The sequence below is a fragment of the Lichenostomus cassidix genome, chromosome 19 (assembly GCF_008360975.1).
Source record: "Lichenostomus cassidix isolate B80296 chromosome 19, HeHo_3.0, whole genome shotgun sequence".
NCBI classification, from domain to species: domain Eukaryota; kingdom Metazoa; phylum Chordata; class Aves; order Passeriformes; family Meliphagidae; genus Lichenostomus; species Lichenostomus cassidix.
Genome location: NC_139499.1, coordinates 8,571,684 through 8,595,424, shown reverse-complemented (window position 1 = coordinate 8,595,424; position 23,741 = coordinate 8,571,684). Strand labels below are relative to the sequence as shown.

Here is a 23,741-nt window from a genome sequence, read left to right as displayed (position 1 = left end):
ATGAAAGCAGCCATCCAGCTCACCAAGTTCTCAAGTATGTGAGAAACAATGTTTTATTTAAAAATTAGATGTGCTAGCCAGAAGAAAAAAATACAACCTCGCCATTCCAAAATATAAAAATCCCTTAACTGTCTGACCTTCTCATCACTAGGTCATGGTCCTGCCACCAGATAAATCTCTCCTATCTGCCCATAGACTGAGAGTTCAATGTTGCTTGTGTTAGTGACAGTGAATTTGGGGCTGAAAAATGAACTACTGATGAGAACTCCTGTTGAACCTGTATTGTTTGTTATTCTGAGGCAAGGATCTGGCATGGGCTAATCCAGCACTTCAAAGTTAACTGCTCTTACTTTGTATACAGAGCGTCATAACGGAGTGGCGTGGGTGATAAGAGAAATAAGGGACTGAGGGTTAGGATACACTGGGAAAATGGGACCCTGTTGAAAAACTCTTTGATCTCTTTAAAGTATTTTCTGAAAGCAAGAATCTATCAAAAAGGAAATGCCATTTAAAAGGCTAAAAGAAACAGCTGACATCCCCAAATTTGTTTTAATCTGCCCTGGAGAGTATTATTTTTAAAGATGCGTTAAGTCAGTGGAAGAAATACTTGTCAAAAGAAGGGAAATTAGAAAAAAACAAAGAAAGGTCATCAGAATGGAGACATAGTTCTTGAAGCCTCTGCACACCATTCTCTTCCCTTCTAACAATGAAGACAAGGAGAAGCATCTTCAAGCAGCCATGGCCAATTCTCAAGAAGAGTTTGGGGCCACATTAGTCATTATCAGGGATGCAGGAATATCATCTGCCTTGGCCTTTTGCAACTATTGCTGGAGGCATCTCAGCAGGACATGGCTTGTTAACCAAGACGTTGAGTGAGCAGTTGTTCTTCTGATTCTTCTGCAACCTGATATGCCACAGGCAGCACCTTCCCAGGAGCTTCTAAAAATCCATTCACTGCTTTACCTGGCCACCCCAAAAGCAAGGATTGTAAAATCTCTGTCTGTCTTTGGAAATCTTTGTCTTGCTGTCTTAAAAAATAGAATTTCAGCTGCTGAAGTGCTTGGGGATCTTTTCACCCCCTCGAAAGGACAGCAGGAAGTATTCAGTGGTGTCTGAAGAACCATCCACACCTCAGGGATGTGCAATGAGCACCAGTCCACATAAATCCATGGAGTTCAGAGAGCATGCACAGCTTTTGGTGAAGGCATGGCTTGAGTTGCTGAGGTGTCTTGTTTCCATGCAGTTTTCTATATGGGAATGCCTGTTGAATTCCCTACTTACCCTGTGCTAGTCAGAGACATCCCTTCTCAGCTAAGGCATCCATAGGGACATCCATAGGGAATGATGTTGGCATCTAAGTGGAGAAGGTCAGATTAAGTCCTGATGAGCAGGAGGGTGCTGAGGGGTTTGTCCCTGATGTGCAGCGTGGCACAGCACAGCCACTGCTCAGATGAGTATTTGCACTCTTCAGTCAGCTCTGATTCTCTCCACTTTTCTGGCTTGCTGGGCCCTACCCAAAAAATAAGGTTTTATTGGACATGGGAGCCTTGCAGCCACCCATCTCTCCAGGATCAATCAGACCTGCTCATGTGGGGATTAAAACACACGTGAGATGCCCATGAAGTGGCCAAGCCTGGGGAGCCTGAAAGGCTGGGAACTGCTGCTCCGAAGGAAAGCAAAGCTTTCCTCTTATCACTCACTTCCAAACCCAACCAGCCAATTACACATCAATTAAACTTTGTTTGAACATAATAGAAGCTTTGGCTCCATGTCAGCAGCTGCTCCACGGTTAAGGGGATTGGATGGTAATAGTATAAATAAATAAACAAGAGATGCTTATTCTAACAGTTCATTTTAAAACAATTTGTGAATATCATGTAGAGATAAAATGTGCCTAGCATAAACTTAGCTAAGCAGTGACTGCTTCATTATCAGAACAAATAGTTCACTAGCACATCATCTTTGAAGCTTGGGAGGCCTGTGGAATTGTGCTGCTTGTTTATTTTCCTGGCTTTTACTGGTTTTGCTACATTTCATCTGCAGGGAGTGGTTTAGCTGGGGCCGTGGCAGTGTGGTGCCAAGCTCTGGTGATGCTCCCACTGCCCATGGTCCCCAGAGCCAGGCTCAGCCCCTCTGCCCTCCCCAGGGCATCACCCAGTGACTGGGTGCCAACCTGGGGGATTTTAATGCCATGTGGGGTGTCCTGCTCACACGAAGGCACTGCAGCCATTCCCCATAATCGCTTTCTTTGAGGGTACCTTTCTCTTGTGAGCATAAAAACTGATTTACATTTTGCCCTGGGAAGGGCAGTGAGAGCTGCTGCCATGGCACAGCAGCACTTTGTCCCTGACAGTGCAGGGAGTGGGACAGGAATGTGCCTGTTGGAGCCACTAAACCCAGCAGAGAGCTCTGAGGGGCACACGAGACCCTCAGGACATGGCTGGGGAGAATGGATAGTTCCTTCTGCTCGGGCTGGAGCTTGAGGAGGGAGAAATGGGTTTAAATGTGCCCAAAACTGGAGTCCTACCAATTTGGTGTTTTGCAGAAGAGGTTGTTTGGGCTACTGTTTGGCTGCTTGTGCTGTGTCCCTTGTGCATCACAGGGGTGCTCTGTGGGCTCATGGTTGGTCCCTGGGTGGGCAGGGCAGCTCTGGGGCTGCTGGTGGCTCCTGCTCCCTGAGTGGCCCTGCTGCTCCACCTAAGCTGTGCTGCCAGATTGGACACACACCTCGTGTGGCTTTCAAAAAAATGAGTGTAATTTGGAAGAAATTGGCCCAGTGCTGGTGTCCCCACCCAAGGACGGTGTTGTCATTGGCATGTTCAGGGCATCTGCTGCAGCCCATGGACACTGTGTCCAAACAGGTTTTGGGTCTGAACAAAAGGTGATGAGGCCAGGAATTGCTGCAATTAATCTCCTGAGTACTGATGGCTCAAACTTCACCTGATAGTTGGGTTTTGCTGTGCTGCACTTGTGCCCATCACTGAACCTCACTGAGCTGTAGCTGCCCTTGGCACAGGAGATGCCCTGAGGATCAGATGCCACCTGCTTGCACACGCTGCCTAGGAAGCCCCAAATTCCCAGTTTTTGTCCCCAGTTTCTGCACAGCAAAACTCTCCTCCGCTTTGGAGCCGTGCGGGAAGGAGGGTGGGTAAATCAAGGATCTGCCCGGGTCTTGCTTCAGACCTCCCACCAAAGCCAGGCTGAGCTTCCCCAGAGCTTGGCAAGATGTTGGCAAGTTTTATTGCAGCACTGGGTGATTCTTGTGCCTCTGCTGGTCCCCGAGCAATGGATGATGAAGCAACCTATTGTCCAGGAGCTGGCCGGAGCGGAGCATCCTCGGCGGAGCCGCCCATCCGCCCCGGAGCTCCTGCCTGCGCAGAGCTGCCAGAGCTCTGCTTATGCAAAGCTACTGCTGAGCTGCAGCTCCTCGTGCCTGTGAGTAGCTCCATTGACCTGTAGTAAATTTGGGGAAGCAGGCAGGTTTTTGGCCCCTTCCCAGGGCTGACAGGGAGCTCTATAGAGCCACTGTAGGCACAGCCTCGCTCCCGGGCAGGGCTGGTGCAGCCCGGTGCCTCCACCGTGGTTTTCTGCTCCCTTCTTTCAAACGGGACATTTCATAAGGGCCAGGACATGATGTTAGGTGCTGTCTCTTGCTTTTTTTTTTTTTTTCCCTTCTTTTTAATTCAATCTCTATGACTGCATTTCCTTGGCCCCAGCTCTCGGGTTTGTCATGCCTTCCCACCAGAAATGCACAACCCATGTTTGTATCATATTGCAAAGAGATATTTACTAAACGAGCCAAGGGGTTGAGAAATATGTTTTCATTAAGAAAATTAAACTGACAAGTCCCTGGACAGCACATTAGTCGCATATTTTTTCTTTAAGGCCAAAATGCAGCAGCTAATAATAATGATGAAATGTCCATGCACAGCCAAATTACTAAAATCTACCCTGTGTTTTCCTGGAAAAGAATGCAGAGAGTTGGCAAACTTGGTTGTAGCTGGGTCTGTGGACTGCTGAGCACAATGCTACCACTGCGAGATAGTGAGTGGTTTGCAAGTTAAGCAACACCTTCAATCAGATGTGAGTCCCCATTTGTTATCCTTAAAGAATTTCAGCTGTATATATTATAGTAGTACTTTGGCTCTTTGTATTTATTTTAGAGGGCTATACTAAAGAACATTATAAACTCAGGCATGTCCATGCTATATGAACTCCATATGCTGAAGCTTAATTTTAAATGCCATTAAAAAAGCACTTAACATTTACAATATATCAGTTCAGCTACTTTAGCAGCTTGGATGTTCTACAGTAAATGAAATGATTGAGGGAAAAAGAAATTCAGAAGCTCAATGTTGTAAAAATCCCCAATGCAGGTACAACAAACTGTCAAATAGCGTCCATGTAGTTTCTGTTTTTTAATCAATTTCTCCTCTTTTTTGTTTCATTTTTAAATGCCATTTTAAGGCCTAATTTAAAAAAGAAAAAAAAAATCTTGGCATTCAGATTGGATTCCTTATACAATTTTTTTCAATGTGTGAATTGGGCTGTGTATTCACAAATTGAAATGTCCTACTGTATTTACCCAGGTGCTTACCTGTAGGAGGACAAGGTTAAGAGGAGTGCAGAGTTTATGAATGAAAATCAAAGAGGGACATTGGTAAACCACCCCTTTTTAGTCCAGGCTAATTACATGGTAAACATCTGGAATTTATGCAGGGTGGTTAAAAGAGTCAATTGAAATGATTTTGAACAGGGCCCATTTTGTTGCCTTCTCCCCAAGCAGCGACAAAATGGTGCTGCAGACCTGGACCAGCTCAGCAAAGGAGGGATAAAGTGGGGGACAAAGTGGCCTCGATGTCTGATGGAGAAATGACATCAGGACTTGGGCCCATCTTAATTCACGTAATTAGAATTTCTCTGGGATGTGGCAATTCTCATCCTCCATCCCCTTGTGCCGACGGGAAGGAGAACTTTGTGTCCTGGCTGGTGGCTGGAGGGCTGTGGTGAGCCAGTTTGCTCTATTGACTTGGGTGTTTTTACTGGATGAGGAGGAGGTGGGGAAGATGGAGCCAAGAAAATAGTTACTCTGAGGATGTGAAGTGCCTAATCCTGCAAATCCTGGCTGCTGATGCAGTCCTGAGGGATTGGGAAGCCCATGGCAGTGTCAGAATCCATTAGGGCCATCTCCTTTGGATTGCAAGGCTGGACTGTGATGGAATCTGCTGTTTCCACAGCCGCAGCTCTATAAAAAGATATTATTTAATATCACAAAGACTCTTCAGGTCTGCAAGACACATGTAAATGTTCTTTAGTGAGACTGCTTTATGTGATGCTCTGGGTTGGTTGCTGCACTCAGTGGTAAATCAGTGGCATGGGCACATTTCAGTGGGAAGCTCTGCCATGCTCCTGGCTGCAGCAAGGTGTAATGGGTGTGCTGTGAATTTGGGAAATCCAGGAATCAGAGGAGCCTGTCTACACCACCATAGGGCTTAACCCTTTGTCTCCCCCAGGCTTTGCTGATCCTTTTTTCTGTTGGAGGGAACACAGGAGTGGTGGAGGGACCTGGTGGATATTGGGATCGTGTGAACGACAAAGCTTGTGCTCAGATTTTTCTGATATGTAGTCAGGTCCCATGACTTATCAAACACTTGCACAGCAGCAAGAAATCTGCACTTTTGAAGCTGCCATAAGCCAGGTAGATCCTCCTGCAGCAGTGAGAGCTCCTTGTCCAAGCCTCCCACCAACAGGAGTGTTTTGACCCCCATGTCTCTCTCTGCACCCTGCTTTTCCTGGCACTGGCCCATCATCCCCCTCCCTATATCGTCATCCATATTTGTGCCTCATTTTGAACTGGCACATGCTCTGGAAAGAGAGAGTTTAATTCAGGTGACAAAAAGCACCAATAATATAAAGAAAAGCAGCAATAGTAAAAGCAGCGATAATATTTTGTAGCTCATTTGTCCTCATGTGAATACACCTGATGGTGGATCTGCTTTCTGGGGTTCTGCTCCAAGTTTCCATCAGTTCCAGTGCTCCCATCACTCACTGATGTGACTAATGTGACACCCTCTGCTTTTCCCAAGGAGGATGTTTCCCAGTTACAAGGTCAAAGTGACAGGAATGAACCCCAAGACCAAGTACATTCTGTTGATCGACATCGTCCCGGCCGACGACCACCGCTACAAATTCTGTGACAATAAATGGTAAGACAACACTTCTGTTTGCCTGCTGTTCCATAAGGAAACTGCAATTGGATCAACCATTTGTTGTGCAAACTCAGAAACCAACATAAACACCTTCCCACGGGAGGAACACCAACATCCTGGGGCACTGTTTGGTGGGGCAATGATGGACACAAGAGCCAGGGTTGGAAGTTTAAACCAGACAAATAGAAAATGAAATAATATTAACAGGATGGGTGATTTGGCTGCTGGAAAAAAAGTGCTGCTGGGGCTGGTGATTTGTCCATCCCCGAAGTGCTCTAGGCTGGGGAGGTTTCTTGGAAAAGATGCTTTAGGTGTGCAGTGTAGGAGGGTAAAGCCACAGCCTGCCTTGTACCAGAGGCTGGACAGCATGATCTAATGGTCCATTTTGGCCCTCAAAATTAGGTCTCTATGTGACTCAAGAAAAGTTTTAAATTCCTTTCTTCTACAGTAATATTTTGCTTTTAGGAGAGCAGCTTTAAAGCAAAATGTGGGGTGGTTTACTCAGAGCCCTGATTCTCTTCTGTTATTTTTCCCCTCCTTTCCCAGCAAAGTTACTAACCCGAAAGGCAGCTGGGATTTTTGCTCTCTGACAAAGGAAACGTGTTGTTTTCTCTTTTGATTTTTTCCCCCCCAAAATGCCCGGCAGCCTCCTTCACTGCCACTATTCGCTGTGGTTTTCCCAAACCCTTCCACAGGCTGCTGCCTGGTGAAAAGACAAGCAATGGAAAATTTCACAGGGAATGAGCCCGGTGACATCCCAGAAAGCAGCAATAATTTACTTGCACTTTAGGGCTGCTTTAGTTTAAAAAAAAAAATCCCTTTTCCGTGTGCTTTTGTCCTGGAATGCCGCTGGGTAAGAGGAGTGGACTGAGGGTCTCAGCACCACGGTGGCCACTGTGTGTGTTTCAGACATTAAACTTGAGATGATGGATCGTTGTTAACTCTCTTTAATTTAGTTTTTGCCAGCCCTAGAGCTGTTTCCCCTTTTCCTTTTATTGCTGCTGGAAAGTTTCTGTTGTTTTTGGTAATATTGCTTTTATTGGGGTTTTATAAGAGGAGAACAATGCAGAGTGATGAGGGCGTTGCCATTAAATGATGTCTCATGGCTGGGCCTTGTGTCCATGAGAGCTGCTGGTGGTGTGGGGCAAGGGGAGCTGCTTGGGAAGGGTTCTTGGAGTGGGAAGCAGCCCCTTCCTGCTGGGAAGGGTTGTGGGAGCCCTGCCTGGCTGTGAGGGGTGCAGCCACACCCACACCACTCCTGCCCAGCTACTTTCTCCTGGGGAGCTGTGCAGGGCTGTCTCCCTATGCAGAAAGGGCTTTGAAGGCTTCCAAAAACCCAGACTTTCCTTCTCGACCAGTGTCAATGTGGAGACAGTGGCCCAAGGAAATTCCATGTGGCAGCAGGGATGGTGAAACAGGGATCCCAAAATCCCCCATGAGCAGCAGGAACCTCCCTGAGTTCCCACGTCCTGGGAGGGTTGCTGGGGTAATTCCAAGGACAAAAAGCTCCTCCATGCTGGGCTGTGCCCAGTGCTGAGGTGATGCCATGTGTCCCTCTGTGTCTGCAGGATGGTGGCTGGGAAGGCTGAGCCAGCCATGCCAGGCAGGCTGTATGTCCACCCTGACTCTCCAGCCACAGGAGCCCACTGGATGAGGCAGCTGGTGTCCTTCCAGAAGCTGAAACTCACCAACAACCACCTGGATCCCTTTGGACACGTAAGAGAGACATTCTGCATGGGGTTTGGGGAGGATGTCACAGTTCATTTAATAACGAGAAACAACATCATTTTGTGTTTAATGCCAAGAGAGGGGGTCTGTGTTCTTCCCCTGCTCTTGGAAATACAGCCATGCCTGGCTTAGTTGTGTCCTGCTGGATGCCACTGACATTTTTTCTTGTGCCCAGCAACTTTCCAGGTAGCACTGTGGGATTTTGAACCCTAGCACGTGGTACATGCAGCTCACAGAAAAAGGTTGCATAAACTCCTGATTTTCCAAGCTGGCTTTGGCAGCCCTGTAAAAGATGAAGTATTTTATTTGGAAAATCTTGATTCATGTGTATTGGGAATGCAGAGGTGGGAAGCACACAGTTCTCTTCCCCAGTGCATTTAATAACTCAGACCAAGGGACCTTCCAGCCTGCCAGGAGAGTGAGTGCTCAGATACTGCATATAAAAACACAGACCTGTCTGGTGTGCACAATTTGAGCTGAAAGTCATGTAAAAATAAACCATCCTTGGTGGGAGGAAGGGAACAGAGAGTTTAAAATGCTTCTAGGTTTAGTGCCATCAGCTCCTCCTTGTACCACAGGTAAGAGAATCAAATTTGCATCATCAAATGTGGGTTTTAACCTGATGGTGTTTTAAGCAGCAGCAGACTGGGGGGCAAGGGAGGCTGTGAGAAAGGTGCAGAGTGGGAAAGGCTTTATCTGTCCTGCTCAAAATGATTGTGTGTGGACCCTCTAAAGAACAGGTTTTCACTTGGAGCCAACATCCCAACGCCTCCCAAAGCCATCCAGAAAGTGCAGTTCTGACACAACTAAATCAGCTGGAGCTTTAGGGCACCGACTCCAGAAGCAGGATGACCCCACCAGCTTAAAACACTGCTAAAAATCCAGAGTTTTTGCCAGTGTTTATAATTTTTTGCAAATTTTGAGTCTCCAAAAGCCGCATGTCGGTGCTGTGTGTCGTCAGCGCCGAGCTCAGGCAGGGACCCCGTGATAACCCAGCCCCTGACCCCCTCCCCAACCTACTGACCCCACTGCAACATGTGCAGACTTCAAAGGCTCCCCAGCACCGTTTAATGCTGCTGGTATTAATCACAGCCCATCTCTGCTCCCCTTCAAGGGGGGAAGCACCACGGAAATGAAATGAAACAACTGCGTTAGGGCTTGCAGAGGAAAAGTGACACAAAGCCACCCCTGCCACCATTTCGGGGCCATCCCCACCCGCTGGCTTTGCACGTGGCATTTTTTCACTCTGTGTTTTTCCCTTGGTTAACTCTGCAGCTTAATATACGACTGTTTATGCTGTAAAATGTAAACCATAAAACATACAGGATGTGCGATGTGGCTGTAAAACAAACAGGATGTGCCGTGTTGGTTTTGCAACTTTAAACGGTCGGCTTTTCCTGACTTTGTCATTTTTTAACTGAGATTTTAACGCTGCATTTTAACAGGGAAGATTTTAAACCACCCCCCTCTCCCCTTTCCAATGAACAGCCTGTTTGTCTCCCCACAGAGTTTCCCTAGTGAGACAGTGGGGACTCAGGTTTGGGTTTTAGGGTAATGCAGTGGCTCCAGATGAGTCCTGCTCAGTGCCCTCAGGCCATGCCAGCCTTGCACCACAGCCCAGCACCTTCCCTCTCACATTAATGGGAAAATGCCTGAAATAATCTGTTTTAAGTGCCTGCTTTGCTGTTCAGTTCAGGCAGTGACAACCTGCCTGGCTAAATGGGGTTTGAGCCTCGTTAGGCTTCTAAATTAATCATCTGCTTTGGAGATGTGGTGCTCCACTTGTGGTGCACATGGAGGAGAGCTGGACTCTGCACCAGGAAGGGGAAAATGCTCCCAGGAGTTGGGCTGATGTCCCTGGCCAGGCAGGGCCTGTCCCACGAAGGCATTACGTTAGGAATAATAACAGCTTCTCATTTCTAGGAATTTGTTCCCAGCGACTGCAAACACTTTCTTAAAGCTCCCTAAGAAAAACAAGTCAGGGAAGCCACAGGGTTTGTTTGCCTTCCCGTGCGCCAGCGGAGCCTGCCTGCATTTCCTTTTGTCTTTGATTTCCTCCAAACCTCAAAACCACGTGGAGTGAGGATTTCTGCAGCCTTGGCTGGGGCATTTTTTGGTGTGTGGGCAGCTGCCCAGCCAGAGCTGAGCTGGGTCACCCACCCTGGCACCCTGGGCCACTGCAGTGTCCCCATCCCTCCATGGGCACAGCTCCTGGGGTCTCACCTGTAAAACAGGCAGCAGGAATTCCTCAGTATTTCATCAATAAGTGAATCCATGCCCTGACTCTGTGCACTGTAATAGCTGCTTAATGTCAGGGACAAGCAGCCCTGTAAGAAGTAGAGGCACATTTGAGGCTTAAAATAAGTAAGATAAACATCTTAATTAATAAGCCGTGGAGCTGAAGCCTTAGCTGCAATCCTCAGAATTAGATTGGAGATTATTTACCATGCTGAGGATGTGGAAAAGCCTCTCTCTCTGACACCCAGCCCTTCCTCTCCAGCCTCACAAACCTCACTCCTGCTGCTTCCCCTGGCCTGTTATCTGTTGTGGTAAATTATTAGTTACAGTCAGAGGCATGGGAGGCATTTATCAATGCAAACATGGAAAACTGAGCAAGTTTTATACAAGAACAAATTCAGAGCTCTGTAATCTGCCTCAAACCCCTCTGGTTGAGCAGGTTTTGTGGCAGGTAAGCCTGTGCCCAGCTCACACACCACAGCCTGAAAACGTGGGCTGTATATTTTGCTCCGGGGGGATTTTTCATCCATGAAAGGCTTCTTTCACACCAGGCTTAACAAGTGAGCAACGTTCATGTTGAGAATGGATTAAGAAATCAGCAGCCACTGTAATGTTTAGCTACAGTGAGGTCTATCTGATCCCAAAGAAAGCATTGTAAGCCACCTATGCTTAGAGTGAAATCTGAATTTATGTACTTTCAAAGCATTACACGCAGAGATAATCAGCCTGATAGAGCTCCTGATTTACGTGGGGCTGCTGAGTGATTATGAGCATGAGGGATTGTGGCAGGGCTGGTGCTTTGCTCTCTGATGCCACGGGAGGAACAGGGCAGCAGCAGAGGTGAAAATAATCCTGTGAGTGCCAGCAAGGGTGGCACATCCCTTGCCCATTCCCAGTGGATGCTGCCTGGGAAATGCCTGGCTGTGTTTTCTAGGTGAAAAACAGGAATGACTCCATCACTCCAGGTTATTTTGTGCTAACAGATATGCTGGATAGTCTCAGCTGTAGAGGATGGACAAAAATCCCCTCTCTGTTGGAAAGGGGAACAGAACACCTCTATTTCTTTAGAAAGTTGGCTCAGGGCAATATGGGAAAATACCAAGTGTGTCTCTCCACAGTGATAAATTCCCATGAATGGAATTCCACTTTCTTTGAGGGTTTAAAGTACATAAACAGTGGGGTGGAAGGTGCCTGTGAGATCATCCTTCTGGAGCTGTGGGGCAGCTCCTGGCCCTGGCAGGTGAGGGATGCTCAGGGGGTGTGAAGCCACCAAAGGGCCATGAGGGGGTGGCTGAGGGGCTTCAGCTCAGAGCTGCAGGGAGGATGTGGGGAGGCTTTTTGGGCACTGGCTGGAGGATTGACCTCGAGCAGGGCAGATTTAAGGAAGGACATTGGGTTGGTGGCTGCAGACCTGTGCTGGCAGCTCAGGAGCCCAGCATCCTTCTGAGCACCTGTGGAATGTGGTTTTCAGTCCCCAGGGGAGATTCTGGATGGCAGAAAGCATTCCAGCCCCACTTCTAGGCCTCTCTTCCCTGATTTTTGGGAGTCTCTGGACACTCAGAGTCACATAAGGGCAGCGCTCAGTGCTGGAAAATGGGAGAGGAGCAAGAGCATCCCAGGAGGGTTTGTGCTGCTGCTGTGCTGTTGCTGTCAGTGATTCCACTGAAATGAAACCTCTCTGCCAGAGGACTCAGCTCCTGCAGCCAGGCTAGCTTGGGAAGGGCAGGAGCATCACATCAGCATTCCTGAGAGGTTCCAACTGGGACCAGATCGATTGGAAATGATTTGCTTTAAAAAATAGGAATGTAAAGAATATATACATTTATTCTGGAATATATAGAAGTATTCCTGCAGGGAAGAAACCCAGCCAAACAAAGGAGATAAATAAATGGAGATTAGAAGTGAAGGTTGTGACAAATAAAAGTGGATATTTAATTTAATCCCCCCCAACACAGCATTGCTGAGCTTGGTTTTGTTACATATCCTGTACCTACCTCGCTCCTGGGCTGCTGCTGCTGGTGCCTTTTAATTGCCATAATTACTTTATCTGCTTTTAAAATAAAGCTTTGATTTTCGTTTCTGAGCTGTAACCAAGAGAGGTTTAAAGCTACAGGATACTATAGACGACCTGTCAATCGTCACAGCATCTTAAGTGATATTCCTGGTTTTCTTGACCCAAATCTGCTGTTTACTGGCTTTACTCTTTAATGCTGATGAGTTTGTTATTTCTCTTCAGATTTAATGTTTGCACACTTGGTTTTATTTGATTATCACTGAAAGCCTTAATTTTTCCCCTACTCCTGGGGTTTCCTTTTCATTTTTCTCTTAATTAAATCTCAGCCTTTTTCTGCCGTCAGACCCACTCAGGCACTTTTAATTAGCTTCACGTCCTACTAATCTTGCAAAACCCTAATTTTGATTCATAATTTTTTTTATTTGTTTGCTTTATGACTTGTGGCCAAGCAGTTTCCTCTCGAGTGCTGGTGGGAGGTTTATGTGCTGCTTTGGAAGAGTTTCCCCCTGGGAGCACCACAGGGAGGGAGGGAAGGAGCCACGGCCGCTCCCGGGGGAAATCCTGCCTGGGGGGAAAAACACAATTTCACCCCACTTGTCCTCCTCAGAGCAATGCTGTGGTGGCTTTGGAGCAAGAGGGGACTTGCAATCCTTATTCTCAGCTGAAAATTTCTTGCATTTATATATGTAATTATGTATTTTTATAAGTAATAATTAATATTTTTGCATATAACATTTTTAAAGATATGATTTCTTTTTAATATATATGATTTCTTATATAAGGAGTATATACAATATGTATATTTATATTTATATTTATATTTATATTTATATTTATTTAATTTATATTATTTATATGTCTATTTATTTTATAATATATAAGAATTCATATATATATATATACACATATATATATTTACATAAAAATCTCTCCCAGTACTAAACCACCCTTTTTCTCAGTCCATTTAAACCTTGAAAAAACCCTTTTTGCCCAGCCCTAAATTTGCAATTTTTTCTGAGCATCACTAAGCCTTCTGCTGAAAAACCTTTTTTTTTTTTTTTTTTGGTACCCATTAATTTCAGGAAATCAGAGCACTTGTGGTGCCCAAATAAATTATGAAGCCCGATGTGAAGTTTTACATTGTTTGCTGAAAAATAGAAAGGAGCAGAGCAGTGTGCCCCTGGGAATGGTGTGTATTCCACAGGGATGGATGGATGGATGGAGCCAGGGTTTCCATTTAAATAGCTGGGGAAGAAGTGGCCAGTGGAGCTGGTGGCTGAAAAGAAGATTTACTTCTCTCTGTTCAATCTTTTAGTTGTTGCATCGCTGGTTTGTGTGAGTCAAATGCAGTGGATTTTAGTGAGATTGAGCTGGACTCAGGTCCTGAAATGGTCCAGTCTGGGGTGGGAGAGGGGCAGGGGAAGAGGTCACTGTGCAGGGGGCAGGAGGGCAGGTGACAGTGTGGGGTCACTGTGGGGTGTCCCAGGATGTCACACCTGGGCTCTGCCCAGAGCAAACCCTCCCATGCCCCAGTGGAGGTGGAATCCACCCCAAAGCCAGGAAACACCCGATGAATTCCAGCTGATGGGAGATGAAAAAGGACCGAGGGAGAAAAAACCCAGAAATCCCAGCTTTGGCCATAAGTTCCATAAGGAACTATTTGTCTGAGCTCATGTTGAACCTTTTCCCAGGATTTTCCAGCCTTTCTTTTATTCCCCACCGTGCCGATTGCCAGGACAAACGTGTGGATTTGGGAGGCTCCTCAGTCAGGGCTGGGACTGGCTGGGAAGAGCCCAGTCTGGGGTGGTGGAGCTGCAATCTGTCCCTGCCTGGGGACAGTGAGGTGATTCCTCCCCTGGAAAGGGAAAATCCATGGGATGAGATGCAGAGAATTTAGTGTTTGAGCTGCTGGAGATGGTGTGGGAATAGAATGTTTTATTTGGTTGAACTGGATGATCTTAGGGCTCTTTCCCAGTGTGAGTGATGGTGTGATTTCAGTGCTGGATTTGGGGTGAGGTGTCCCTCTGAGTCCCACCTGGATTTAGGGACTCTGATCCCACCATGCCCTGGGCAGCACAGCTGGCATCTCCAAACCATCCCCTCCTGAAAAACCCTTCACTCTGGGATGGCTCACACCACCAGAACTCTAAATATTAATTGAGATGATTCTGCAGAGCCTCCTTGATTAAAACACCATTTTTTCCATGCAAAGAGAGGGATTGTCAGGTTTTTGTTCTGAGTCCCAATGTGGGACCAGGGCCAGCCTCAGCTCAAAGGCTTTTTTCACTTTGAAAGAATAGAGAGAAGGAAGAAAGGAGCAGAAAATATATTAAAATGCAAGATTTTATATTAGTTATGCGATCCCCCGGGAGCAACCATAAAATTATGTGGCTTTTTCGTAGCCATTTACTATTCAATATAAAAAGGGGAGTTGCCATAGCAACCACTGCATCATATGACATCTGATACCTTGGCGAAACAGGGAGCTCTTAAATCAACTCCCCAAATTTCATATGAAAGTAAATGCATTTTACTGGTGATTTCAGGGCAAGTTTGCATTGTGACAAGGAATGTGGCACCATTTCCCCTGCTCAGTCCCATCCTGCAAACTGCCTGAAGCCCTCAGACCCTGGAGCTGACATTACTCAGCAGTGTGAGAGATTAGAAGTTGGAGGAGTTTGTTTTCCTAAGTAAAATTAAATGAAAGGAGCAAATGGTGTCAGGTTTTTGGTTTTTTTTTTACTTTTCTCGCTGGCTGGGGAATGCCAAAAAAAAATGAAGAAGTTGAGTTCTATAACAGCTGAAGTTCCAGCTGCAAGTGTGTGAGCAGCACAAAGGGAGACAGGAGGGTGAAAATGAAAATGAAAAGGATGTCTGTGTATCTCACACATTTAGCATTGATTTTTTTTTTCCTTGGAAATGTGTATTTTCCAGGCAGAGAGAGTGCTGGGATGGTGGTGGTGGGAGATGGAATCCTTGTGGCAGAGTGTTGAGCCAATACTTCCTGCATTAGGGGTCATCTGTCTAATTTAAAGGTTCTGGTTGGGATAGCTGTTTGATTTCTTGGTTTGTTTTTAATAAGTAAAAAATACCTTTATTTATTCATATTTATTATTCATGTCTGGGCTGTTCCTTTTGTAAGCGAATAGACAAGATCACCAAGTTGCAGAGAGAGAGACTCAATCCCTAAATTTCCTCAGGAAACACTGTTTTTCTCATTTCCCTTCCTATTTTTGTCTCCTTGTCATTCATCATGTTAAAATTCCTCTCCAACCAACACACCAGAAGCTATTTTCAGCAGCAAGACAAGGCAACACCTTTTTTTTTAGCAGCCAACCTATCCCAAACTACCTAGCTTTCATACAAAAACACTAAAAAAATGTGTGTGGCAGTGTCTGACACTGAATTAATCTCCCCATGACATTGCAATGAGAAAGGTAAGTGCAGAAAAATACAAAGTTATTGTTTCAGCATCACCTTTGAGGCTGAGGCCTCCTACATCCCTGCTCAGTGCTGCCTGCTCTGTCCCATGAATTAAAATACTTCTCATTTTTGACACAATTCTTTAAGTTAATCTTTCCACTGATGTTCGTCACTGGAGTGGAATTTACATTTGTTTTGTGTATTTTTAGCTTTCCAAAGCAGCCTTGAAAACGATTTAGCCTGAATTGTTGGCATTTCCCTTTGCACAGAAAACGGTGTTTTGTGGCTAAAGGTCATTTTGGGATGGTTTGTAGGGATTTGGATTGCGCAGGGATTACACCTAGATACAGCTTCTGCACAGAGTTCTTGTTCTCCAGCCTGTGAAATGTTGGTTTTGTGCTGAGAGGGGTTGCTGAGCCCCAAAAAATGTGGGAAATCCCCTGTGCAGCTGGCAGGGAGCCATAAACTCAAATTCCAACAGGAATTACCCTGAGACAGGTGGGCAAATATTCCCTGTGGCACAAGGGACAGAAATGCCCAACCTCCTAAATGCAGTGGCAAAATTAAGCCATTTAGGGTTTGTTTTTTTTTTTCATTATGAACCTCCAGGCAGATTTACAGCCACAACTGAAACACTGAGCATCTGTCAGAAATCCTTTCCTGAATTCTTCTATCAGGCTCCAAGAAGTTCATTTGGAAATTGTTTGGACTCCTTGAAGATGTTATTAAAAATCCATCCGTCTTTTTAAGGGGCTCATTGCATCCCAGTGGATGCTGCTTTGGAGGGGAACACAGGCTATTCATGCAGGGTGTATCAAAACTCAGGGCTCTAATTTTCCCTTTGGAAATCTCAGTTTAAAGTTGTTTTCTTCATCCTGAAGCTGAGTTGCTCTGGGGACAAGTCAGCCGTCCTGGGCAGTGTGGGGACAGACAGTGAGGAGAGCTCAGCAAACCCCAGCTTTTGCTCCAGACAACCATTATTTATCAGCATGGCTCAGCTCTTAATTACTGAAAATTGAAATGTCCCTTCTTAGGAAAGCTCTGTCCCTCGGGTGTTACTCTGTTTTATGAGTGGCTGATACATGAAAGCAGAGAAAAAGCTCCAGCCCAAAACCTGAGCCGACCCTCTCACATCTACACCCTGCACATCAACAGCCACAAAGTGGTTCAGAGGCTTGATGCAAAGCTGATAAAATGCCAAAAATTCCTCATTGTCTCTCTTGGGGAGCAGGGAGGGTTGTCTGGAAAACGTCAACAGTAAAAATTGCATTTAAGTGGTACATAATGCAGCAGCTACTGTGGGCAGGGGACGAGCAGCAGATGGGGGTTTAGAGAGCACTGCCTCCCATCCTGGCTGGAGCACCTGGAGCTGCTGCTCTGAGCTCTCCTGGCCATGGGAGACACCAAATGGAAAGGATTCCTGAGCACAAAAACCAATCCCAGAGCAAAAACCTTCTGCTGCTTGGTAATTCTCATTTAAAATTGGCCAAACCCATAATTAGTGGGAACTGATGGTGCTCTGCTGTACTGTGCATATCCGTCTGTCCCACCATCCATCCATCATCCATTTATCCATCCATCCATCCATCCATCCATCATCCATCCATCCATCCATCCATCATCCATCCATCGTCCATCCGTCCATCCATCCTTCCATCCCCTTTTTCATCCCTCCACCCATTTATTTACCACCACTGGAAGACCTCACCCATCACAATGTCCCCTTCTTGGCCTGAGTCTGTCCTTGCCAGTGGCTTTGGGCACCCAGGGGTGACAGTCTGGCTGGAGATGTCTCTCCCCCAGGAGCAGTTGGGCTCAGTTAGCAAATTTGGGAGCAGAAAGAGGAGATTGGAAAGGATTACGCTGAGACAACAAGAAGGCAGTATTTCTTCTTTGCCCAGTGAAAGGAATAAAGGCTTTTCTTAAAACCATCCCACTTCTTAAAAGAAATTCCATTTCCTGAAGCCATTTTCTTCTGCAGTGTCTGGGCACATCCCTTCTTTGTGGAATCTTGGTGCTGGGGGCTGGGCTGGGATGAGCCTGGGCTGGGATGAGCCTGGGCTGGGATGAGCCTGGGCAGTCCCTCTGAGCCCTAAAAGCTGCACCAGAGGAGCCCTGTGCTGCAGCCAGGCTGTGATCCTGCTGGACCTCCCTGGCACCCACCATAAAAAATCCCTGGGCTGCTCCTGCCTTTCCCTGGCCAAGGCTTGAGGAGGGGAGAGGTGCCCAACCAGCCACCCACACTCAGCCACTCCACAAACAGCAGGAAAAACCAATCTGCTGCTTTGTAGTTTTATTTTTTTTAACAGCAGATAAAAGAAAAATAGCTTTCTAGCTTTTTTCCCTCCTGTGGTTTCTGTGTTGTTTTTTTTTCCTCTGCTAAACTGTGTATTTTTCAGCTCAGTAAAGTATTTATTAGGAATCTTTACAGACCAGTCTGCTGGTGAATTATATATTGTACAGCTTCGGCGTGAGCTGGGGGAAAAAAAATTATGACATTTTTTCCACCCAGACTGATTCTATCCAATAGCAATAGGAAAATGAGGGTTTACCAGGAAAGCTTTAAGTTGAGCTCTGCTTGCCAGAGCAGCAGATACCTTTTGTGCTTTGCTTCATGTGCATTTCTAGAATGTAAATTTTTCCTTTCTAACTCGCAAGCAAAGCTAAAGCTGAGCTCTGGTGGGTTTGGGTCCTGCTGCAAAGTGTCCAACAGCCATGGCTTGTTGCTTTTCTCTTTTTGAATGGATTTCTCACTTGAGCATCGATTGTTTTCCAGATCATCCTGAATTCAATGCACAAATACCAACCCCGGCTGCACATCGTGAAGGCAGACGAGAACAACGCGTTCGGCTCCAAGAACACAGCTTTCTGCACCCATGTTTTCCCAGAGACCTCCTTCATTTCTGTGACCTCCTACCAGAACCACAAGGTAGGCAGCTTTTGGGGCTAAAAATGCTTTATTTCTGGGAACTTTGAGAGAGGATTTTCCTGTTCTGCTGCTTTAAAAGACAAGTTTCCATCCCATGCACGAGGGATGAGCAGGCAGATGCAGCTCTGGAGGAGCAGGGATATTGCTGGTAACAAGATTTTGGCAAACCCTGGGCTCTCCTGACTGGCTGTGCTCATAGGGCTGAGATGTCATTCAAACAGCAAAGCACATCTAATAATGACCAGTAAAGCTTGCTCATAAATCTGCAGTGAAAAGTAATTATAGAATGTGTGTTTAGTGAGACAGACGAGGAATGTAACCATAAAAACGGAGCTCAGAGCTGGCTCTGCGGTTTGCACGTGGAGGCAGGAGGGGCTTGGGGGTCTGGGGGTGTTTTTGGGGGGTGCAAAGTACAAAGGGCTCAGTTCTGTGCTCTGGGTGGCTGTCAGGGGCACCTGTGTGCTTTGGGGCTGATTTCTGGCCAGGCTGTGGTGTTGGTTGTGGCAGTGGGCAGAGTTCTGTCTGAGGATTTGCCCAACCCAGGTTCCCAGCAGGACTGACAGCAGTGGGACAGTAAATTGTCACCTCCCTGTGGCTGCTGGAGCACTGTCACCAGGGCAGGGACAGGGGAGGAGGACAGGAGGGGATGGAAAGGCTTCAGATTCTATCCTGCTATTGCTCTGCCTTTGCACAAGCTCCTGCTCCCAGGCATTTTCCTAATGGTAAAGCCCCATTGCACGGCTGTGTGAGGATGAACTGGAATTTTTAAAGTCCATCAAAACTGATAACTAAAGGTGCAGAGAGAGGTAGAACTGCCAGAGCCCTCCTGTCGCCCCGAGTGTGAAATCTGCCATGTGTTACTGTAGCAGTTCCTTTCCTACACATTCATAGGAAAATCCTGCAGGAACAGGAACAAGTGTGAAATTCTTCCTCCCCAATAACCTGACCAGAGCTTTTCCTCCCAAGCAGGATGCCTGTGTGCCCTTTGATGCCTGAAGCATGGAGTCCTTGCAAAAATTTTGCAATTAGTGAGCCAGTTAAGAGAGTCAGAGCAGAAATGTGGATGTGGTATGGTAAGGCAGGCTGGGGGGAAAGTGCCCTTTAGGACACTGAAGGTAGGGAAGTTGTAGCTGTTGGTGTAAAATGACCAATTCCCCAAACATGGTTAACCAAAAAGACTCAAACGAGCTTATATTTAATACATATTTAAAATGTCTGCTGTCAATAGTGCCTTTCATCCCCTAAAGTTCCCAAAGTGCTCCATAAACTCCATACTTGCACTGTCACTGCTGTGAGGTTTGAGGCTCCTGCTAGCAAGAAGTGCTGTTGTAAATAATTGTCTTTCTAAGGCAAAAATGAGGGAGCTGAGGATAGAAGATACCCCTGAGCCCAGGTCAGGGAGGAAGGTGTGTGTTCACCCCAAATCCTGGGCTGGATGAGGCCAGGGGAAGGTGACAAGGAGGGACAGAAGCCCTGATCCTGCTCACGGCAGAGGAGAACCACGGTCACTAAAGAACAAAATGAATTAAGATGTACAAACCTGCTGTCAGGCTGTGGGTTTGGAAGGGTCCTATGCTTTTTGTGGTTCATCAGCTGCCTGAGCTTCCCTGGAAGAGCTGGAGCCCTGGAGGCTGCTTAAATTCACATGTCACCACCTTCCCCTCCATCACTGATAGCAGCCAGCTGCGTTCTCAGGAGCTTTTTTGGTAAGGGATATTTTTCAACATTGCTATAAGTGTAGTTGTTAGTAACAGCAACACTCATGCAAAACCATCCCAGAGCAGAACTGGCTGCTCTCCTCACCACTAAAATGGGAGAGGGAGAGGGGCTGTGCTGCCTCAAGCAGCACTGTTTGAGTTGGGATGCTTTTCAGAGAGGAAAAACAATTGAGTTATGGCCATAAAGGTGTATAAAATTATGATGGAAATTAGGGAGAGCCACGCCATGGCTAGCATAGGAAACCTTTTAAATCAGACAAATATATTCTCTCTATCAGGAGTCCAGAAAAAGAACACAGGGCCCAGAATCAGACACAGACCAAAGAACACAGACTCTTGCAGCTCTGCATTTCATAGGAGGTCCCACAGGACTGGGCACCTCCAGACCAACCACCTCAGCCCTGCTGCTGCTGCTGCACTTGTGGTGTGATTTGCTTTCAAGCACTTTATTCTTGGTTTCATTCTTTTCAAGATCACCCAGCTGAAGATTGAAAACAACCCCTTTGCCAAGGGGTTCCGGGGCAGCGACGACAGCGACCTGCGCGTGGCAAGGCTCCAAAGGTACTCACCCCATCCTGCTCCTCGTGCTGCAGCTCTTTGCAGCAGCAGCTAAAAGGTGCCACAGCCTCGTGTTTGCTTGGGCCTGAATGCCATTAGTATCCCTCAAAAGCTCTTGCTGTAAGGCAGTGACACACTGTGTGCTGTCAGTTCTTGCCCACACCCTGAGCAGTGCGATGAGTTCATCGTCTGAAGCGAAGGGTGGTGAAGTCATTGGCTGGAGATGCTCTGGGGGAGCCAAACCACCATTTCATCATTGTGTTGATGGAATTCTGATGATGCTGCTCGCTGTCTAACAAGTCTTAATTTTTCTCACCTCTTCTAGCAAAGAATATCCAGTAATTTCCAAAAGCATCATGAGGCAGAGGTTGGTGTCCAGTCACGGCCAGCTGTCAGCAAAGCCAGATGTTAACCCACTCCATGGGAATCACCAGACCCTTCAGCATTATCAGTATGAGAATGGGGCTCACATGCAGTTTGCAGCTTCAGATACTCAAGATCTGCCACTCAACACCTTCACAGCACAGAGAGATTCAGGGCTCTTCTACCATTGCCTAAAAAGAAGAGGTAACTCGAGTTCACAGCTAGAAAAATATTACAGAAAGTAGACCTGAGGGCATGAGTTTGGTTTGGATTGGTCTCTTGTGCTTTGATCTTCAGAAATACTGGTGTGACTGAAGTATTTTGGAGGGTCAGGAGCCAAGGGCTGGTGTTTGGGGCAGTTTTTAGTGGGTTTGTCCCATAGAAGGTAAATTCAGACTCTGAGTCAGAGCTGGAACAATTAATTGGAATGTGTAATTCAAATGGCACAGAACTTCAGTGGAAAAATATCCATTGTAACCATCAGCTGAATTAAAAACTCTTTGCAGGAGGCCATTAGCATTACCAAAATTCTACGTGTTCAGCACTTTCCAAGGCAAAGCCATGAGCAATTCCCTCAATGTCTGCAGACCAGTGGAGCTGTGGGAGATGGGTATAAGCAGCCCTTTCCTCTCATCCACTAATTCTCAAATTTAAGTGAGCTGTGACGGCGTTCTCTTCCTTTTAGTCCAACATCAGATGAGATCATGGCATGTTTTAAGTTAAATGGAAAAAATTTGCACGGAAGAAAAAATCCTTCTATTTGCATGTCTCATTGCCTGCTAATTTATTTAAGCTGGGACAATCCTCTGATCATGGCCAAATGAAGAATCTAACAGCACCAGTAATGAGGGCTGCAAGGCAAATGTGTAATTTTAGCAGATGTTGAATGTGCAGATGAATTCACTAATTCATCCAGAGAATATCCCTAATAAGTACCAGAAAGCTGCTGGGAAACAGAGCCATGGTCCTCCCAGGAGCAGAGGGGCTGTGCAGAGCTGAGGAAGGGCTGCTGACCGGCAAAGGGCTCCTTTATCTGCAGATATTTCTGCAGCTTTTGACGTGAATATCTGGGAAATGTAGAGCCATTTTTGCAATGACAGGAAGGCGGGCTGTGATAAGAGCCTTTAAGAGACTTCTTGAATTTGTCAGGAGGAGCCGGGCAGGAGTGGCAGAGCCCTCTGTTATCTGGGCGAGCGTGGAGTAATCCCTGATGTGAGAAGAGTAGCCTGAGTCCCTCACTTAAGCTGACAAATGTCACCAGAGTGCTCTGAGGCCAGGGGGATTAGCCTGACATTCGCGGCACAATGTCTTTTTGATGTTGTACATTGTTTTTCCAAACTCAAACGGTTTAACCGGATTAAGCCGAGAAAGGGCACAGTTGAGCACAATAATCGCAGCCTCCGAGGGATTCCCCAATCCCTGCAGATCCCGGCAAACCCGGGAGCTGCTCCTAAAACCGCCTTTTCCCCACAGAAAGCGCTCGGCACCTGGACCTGCCCTGCAAACGCTCCTACCTGGACGCCTCGTCCTCGGTGGGTGACGATCACTATTTCCGCTCGCCGCCGCCCTACGAGCAGCAGATGCTCAGCCCGTCGTACTGCGGCGAGGTGGCGCCGCGGGAAGCCTGCATGTACTCTGGCTCCGGCGCCGACATCGCCGGCGTCTCGGCCGTGGATGACCTGCCGCCCCCGCCGCCCCCGCTCAGCTGCAACATGTGGACTTCGGTGGCACCTTACACCAGCTACAGCGTGCAGACCATGGAGACTGTGCCCTACCAGCCCTTCCCTCCGCACTTCACCGCCACCACCATGATGCCGCGGCTGCCGGCCATCGCCGGCCAGGGCTCGCAGCCGCCGGGGAATGGTCACTTCAGCGTGTACAACCAGCTGTCCCAGTCTCAGGTCCGGGAGCGCGTTCCCGCTTCGTCGTTCCCCAGGGAAAGGGTGCACCCAGCCGTGTGCGAGAGGAAACCTCCCTCTCCGCACCTCAACGCGGCCAACGAGTTCCTGTACTCACAGAGCTTCTCCCTGTCCAGGGAGTCGTCGCTGCAGTATCATTCAGGGATGGGGACTGTGGAGAACTGGACTGACGGGTGACCCCGAGGGCCCAGCCATGCCACAGCTGACATTCCTGCTCCAGGACAGTGTTCAGTCAGTGTTGATACCTGTGGGTAACTTGCACTTCGGTGAGACACACGTGCATTTCCAGAGGGATTTGTGTGGGTGAAGAGCTTGTATCTTCAGGCACACAGAGAATTCCGTCTCCTGTCTCAGTGGGCTGGATTCATCGGGCTCTTACTGACTCCCAAATAAATTCATTCTCGTGTCTTCATCCAGCAGAAACCATCTTCATGACTAACGAGTGACGTAGCTAGTCATGTTCTATTGCTTGTAATGTTAAACATCCGTGAGCAAATTTTGGCTATTTGGGAAAAATATGAGCTTCGCTTTTATGGTCCTTGGCTCATGAAGCCACAACCTCCCCAAACTCCAAGGAAAAAGCCATTTGATCGGTTGCATAGCTCAAGGACTGCCGTGGCAGCACTTCTGTAGCCCTTTTGA

General features: G+C 47.0%; 1 protein-coding gene across 5 annotated transcripts in view; it reads left to right on the top strand.

The window, feature by feature from the left end:
* TBX4 (T-box transcription factor 4) overlaps window positions 1-23,740 on the top strand; it is a 32,766-nt gene extending 9,026 nt beyond the window's left edge. For 4 of the 5 annotated variants that reach the window (XM_085078490.1, XM_085078488.1, XM_085078489.1 and 1 more), the window contains exons 5-10: window positions 6,087-6,206; window positions 7,778-7,925; window positions 18,389-18,541; window positions 20,732-20,820; window positions 21,143-21,384; window positions 22,654-23,739. In XM_085078490.1, the coding sequence (XP_084934616.1) occupies window positions 6,087-6,206; window positions 7,778-7,925; window positions 18,389-18,541; window positions 20,732-20,820; window positions 21,143-21,384; window positions 22,654-23,276 (1,375 nt within the window). In that variant the 3' untranslated portion in view covers window positions 23,277-23,739. Of the gene's footprint in view, window positions 1-6,086; window positions 6,207-7,777; window positions 7,926-18,388; window positions 18,542-20,731; window positions 20,821-21,142; window positions 21,385-22,653 lie in introns of all 5 variants that reach the window. The other variant, XM_085078491.1, reaches the window with a different exon arrangement.
* Window position 23,741: the final 1 nt, after the last annotated feature.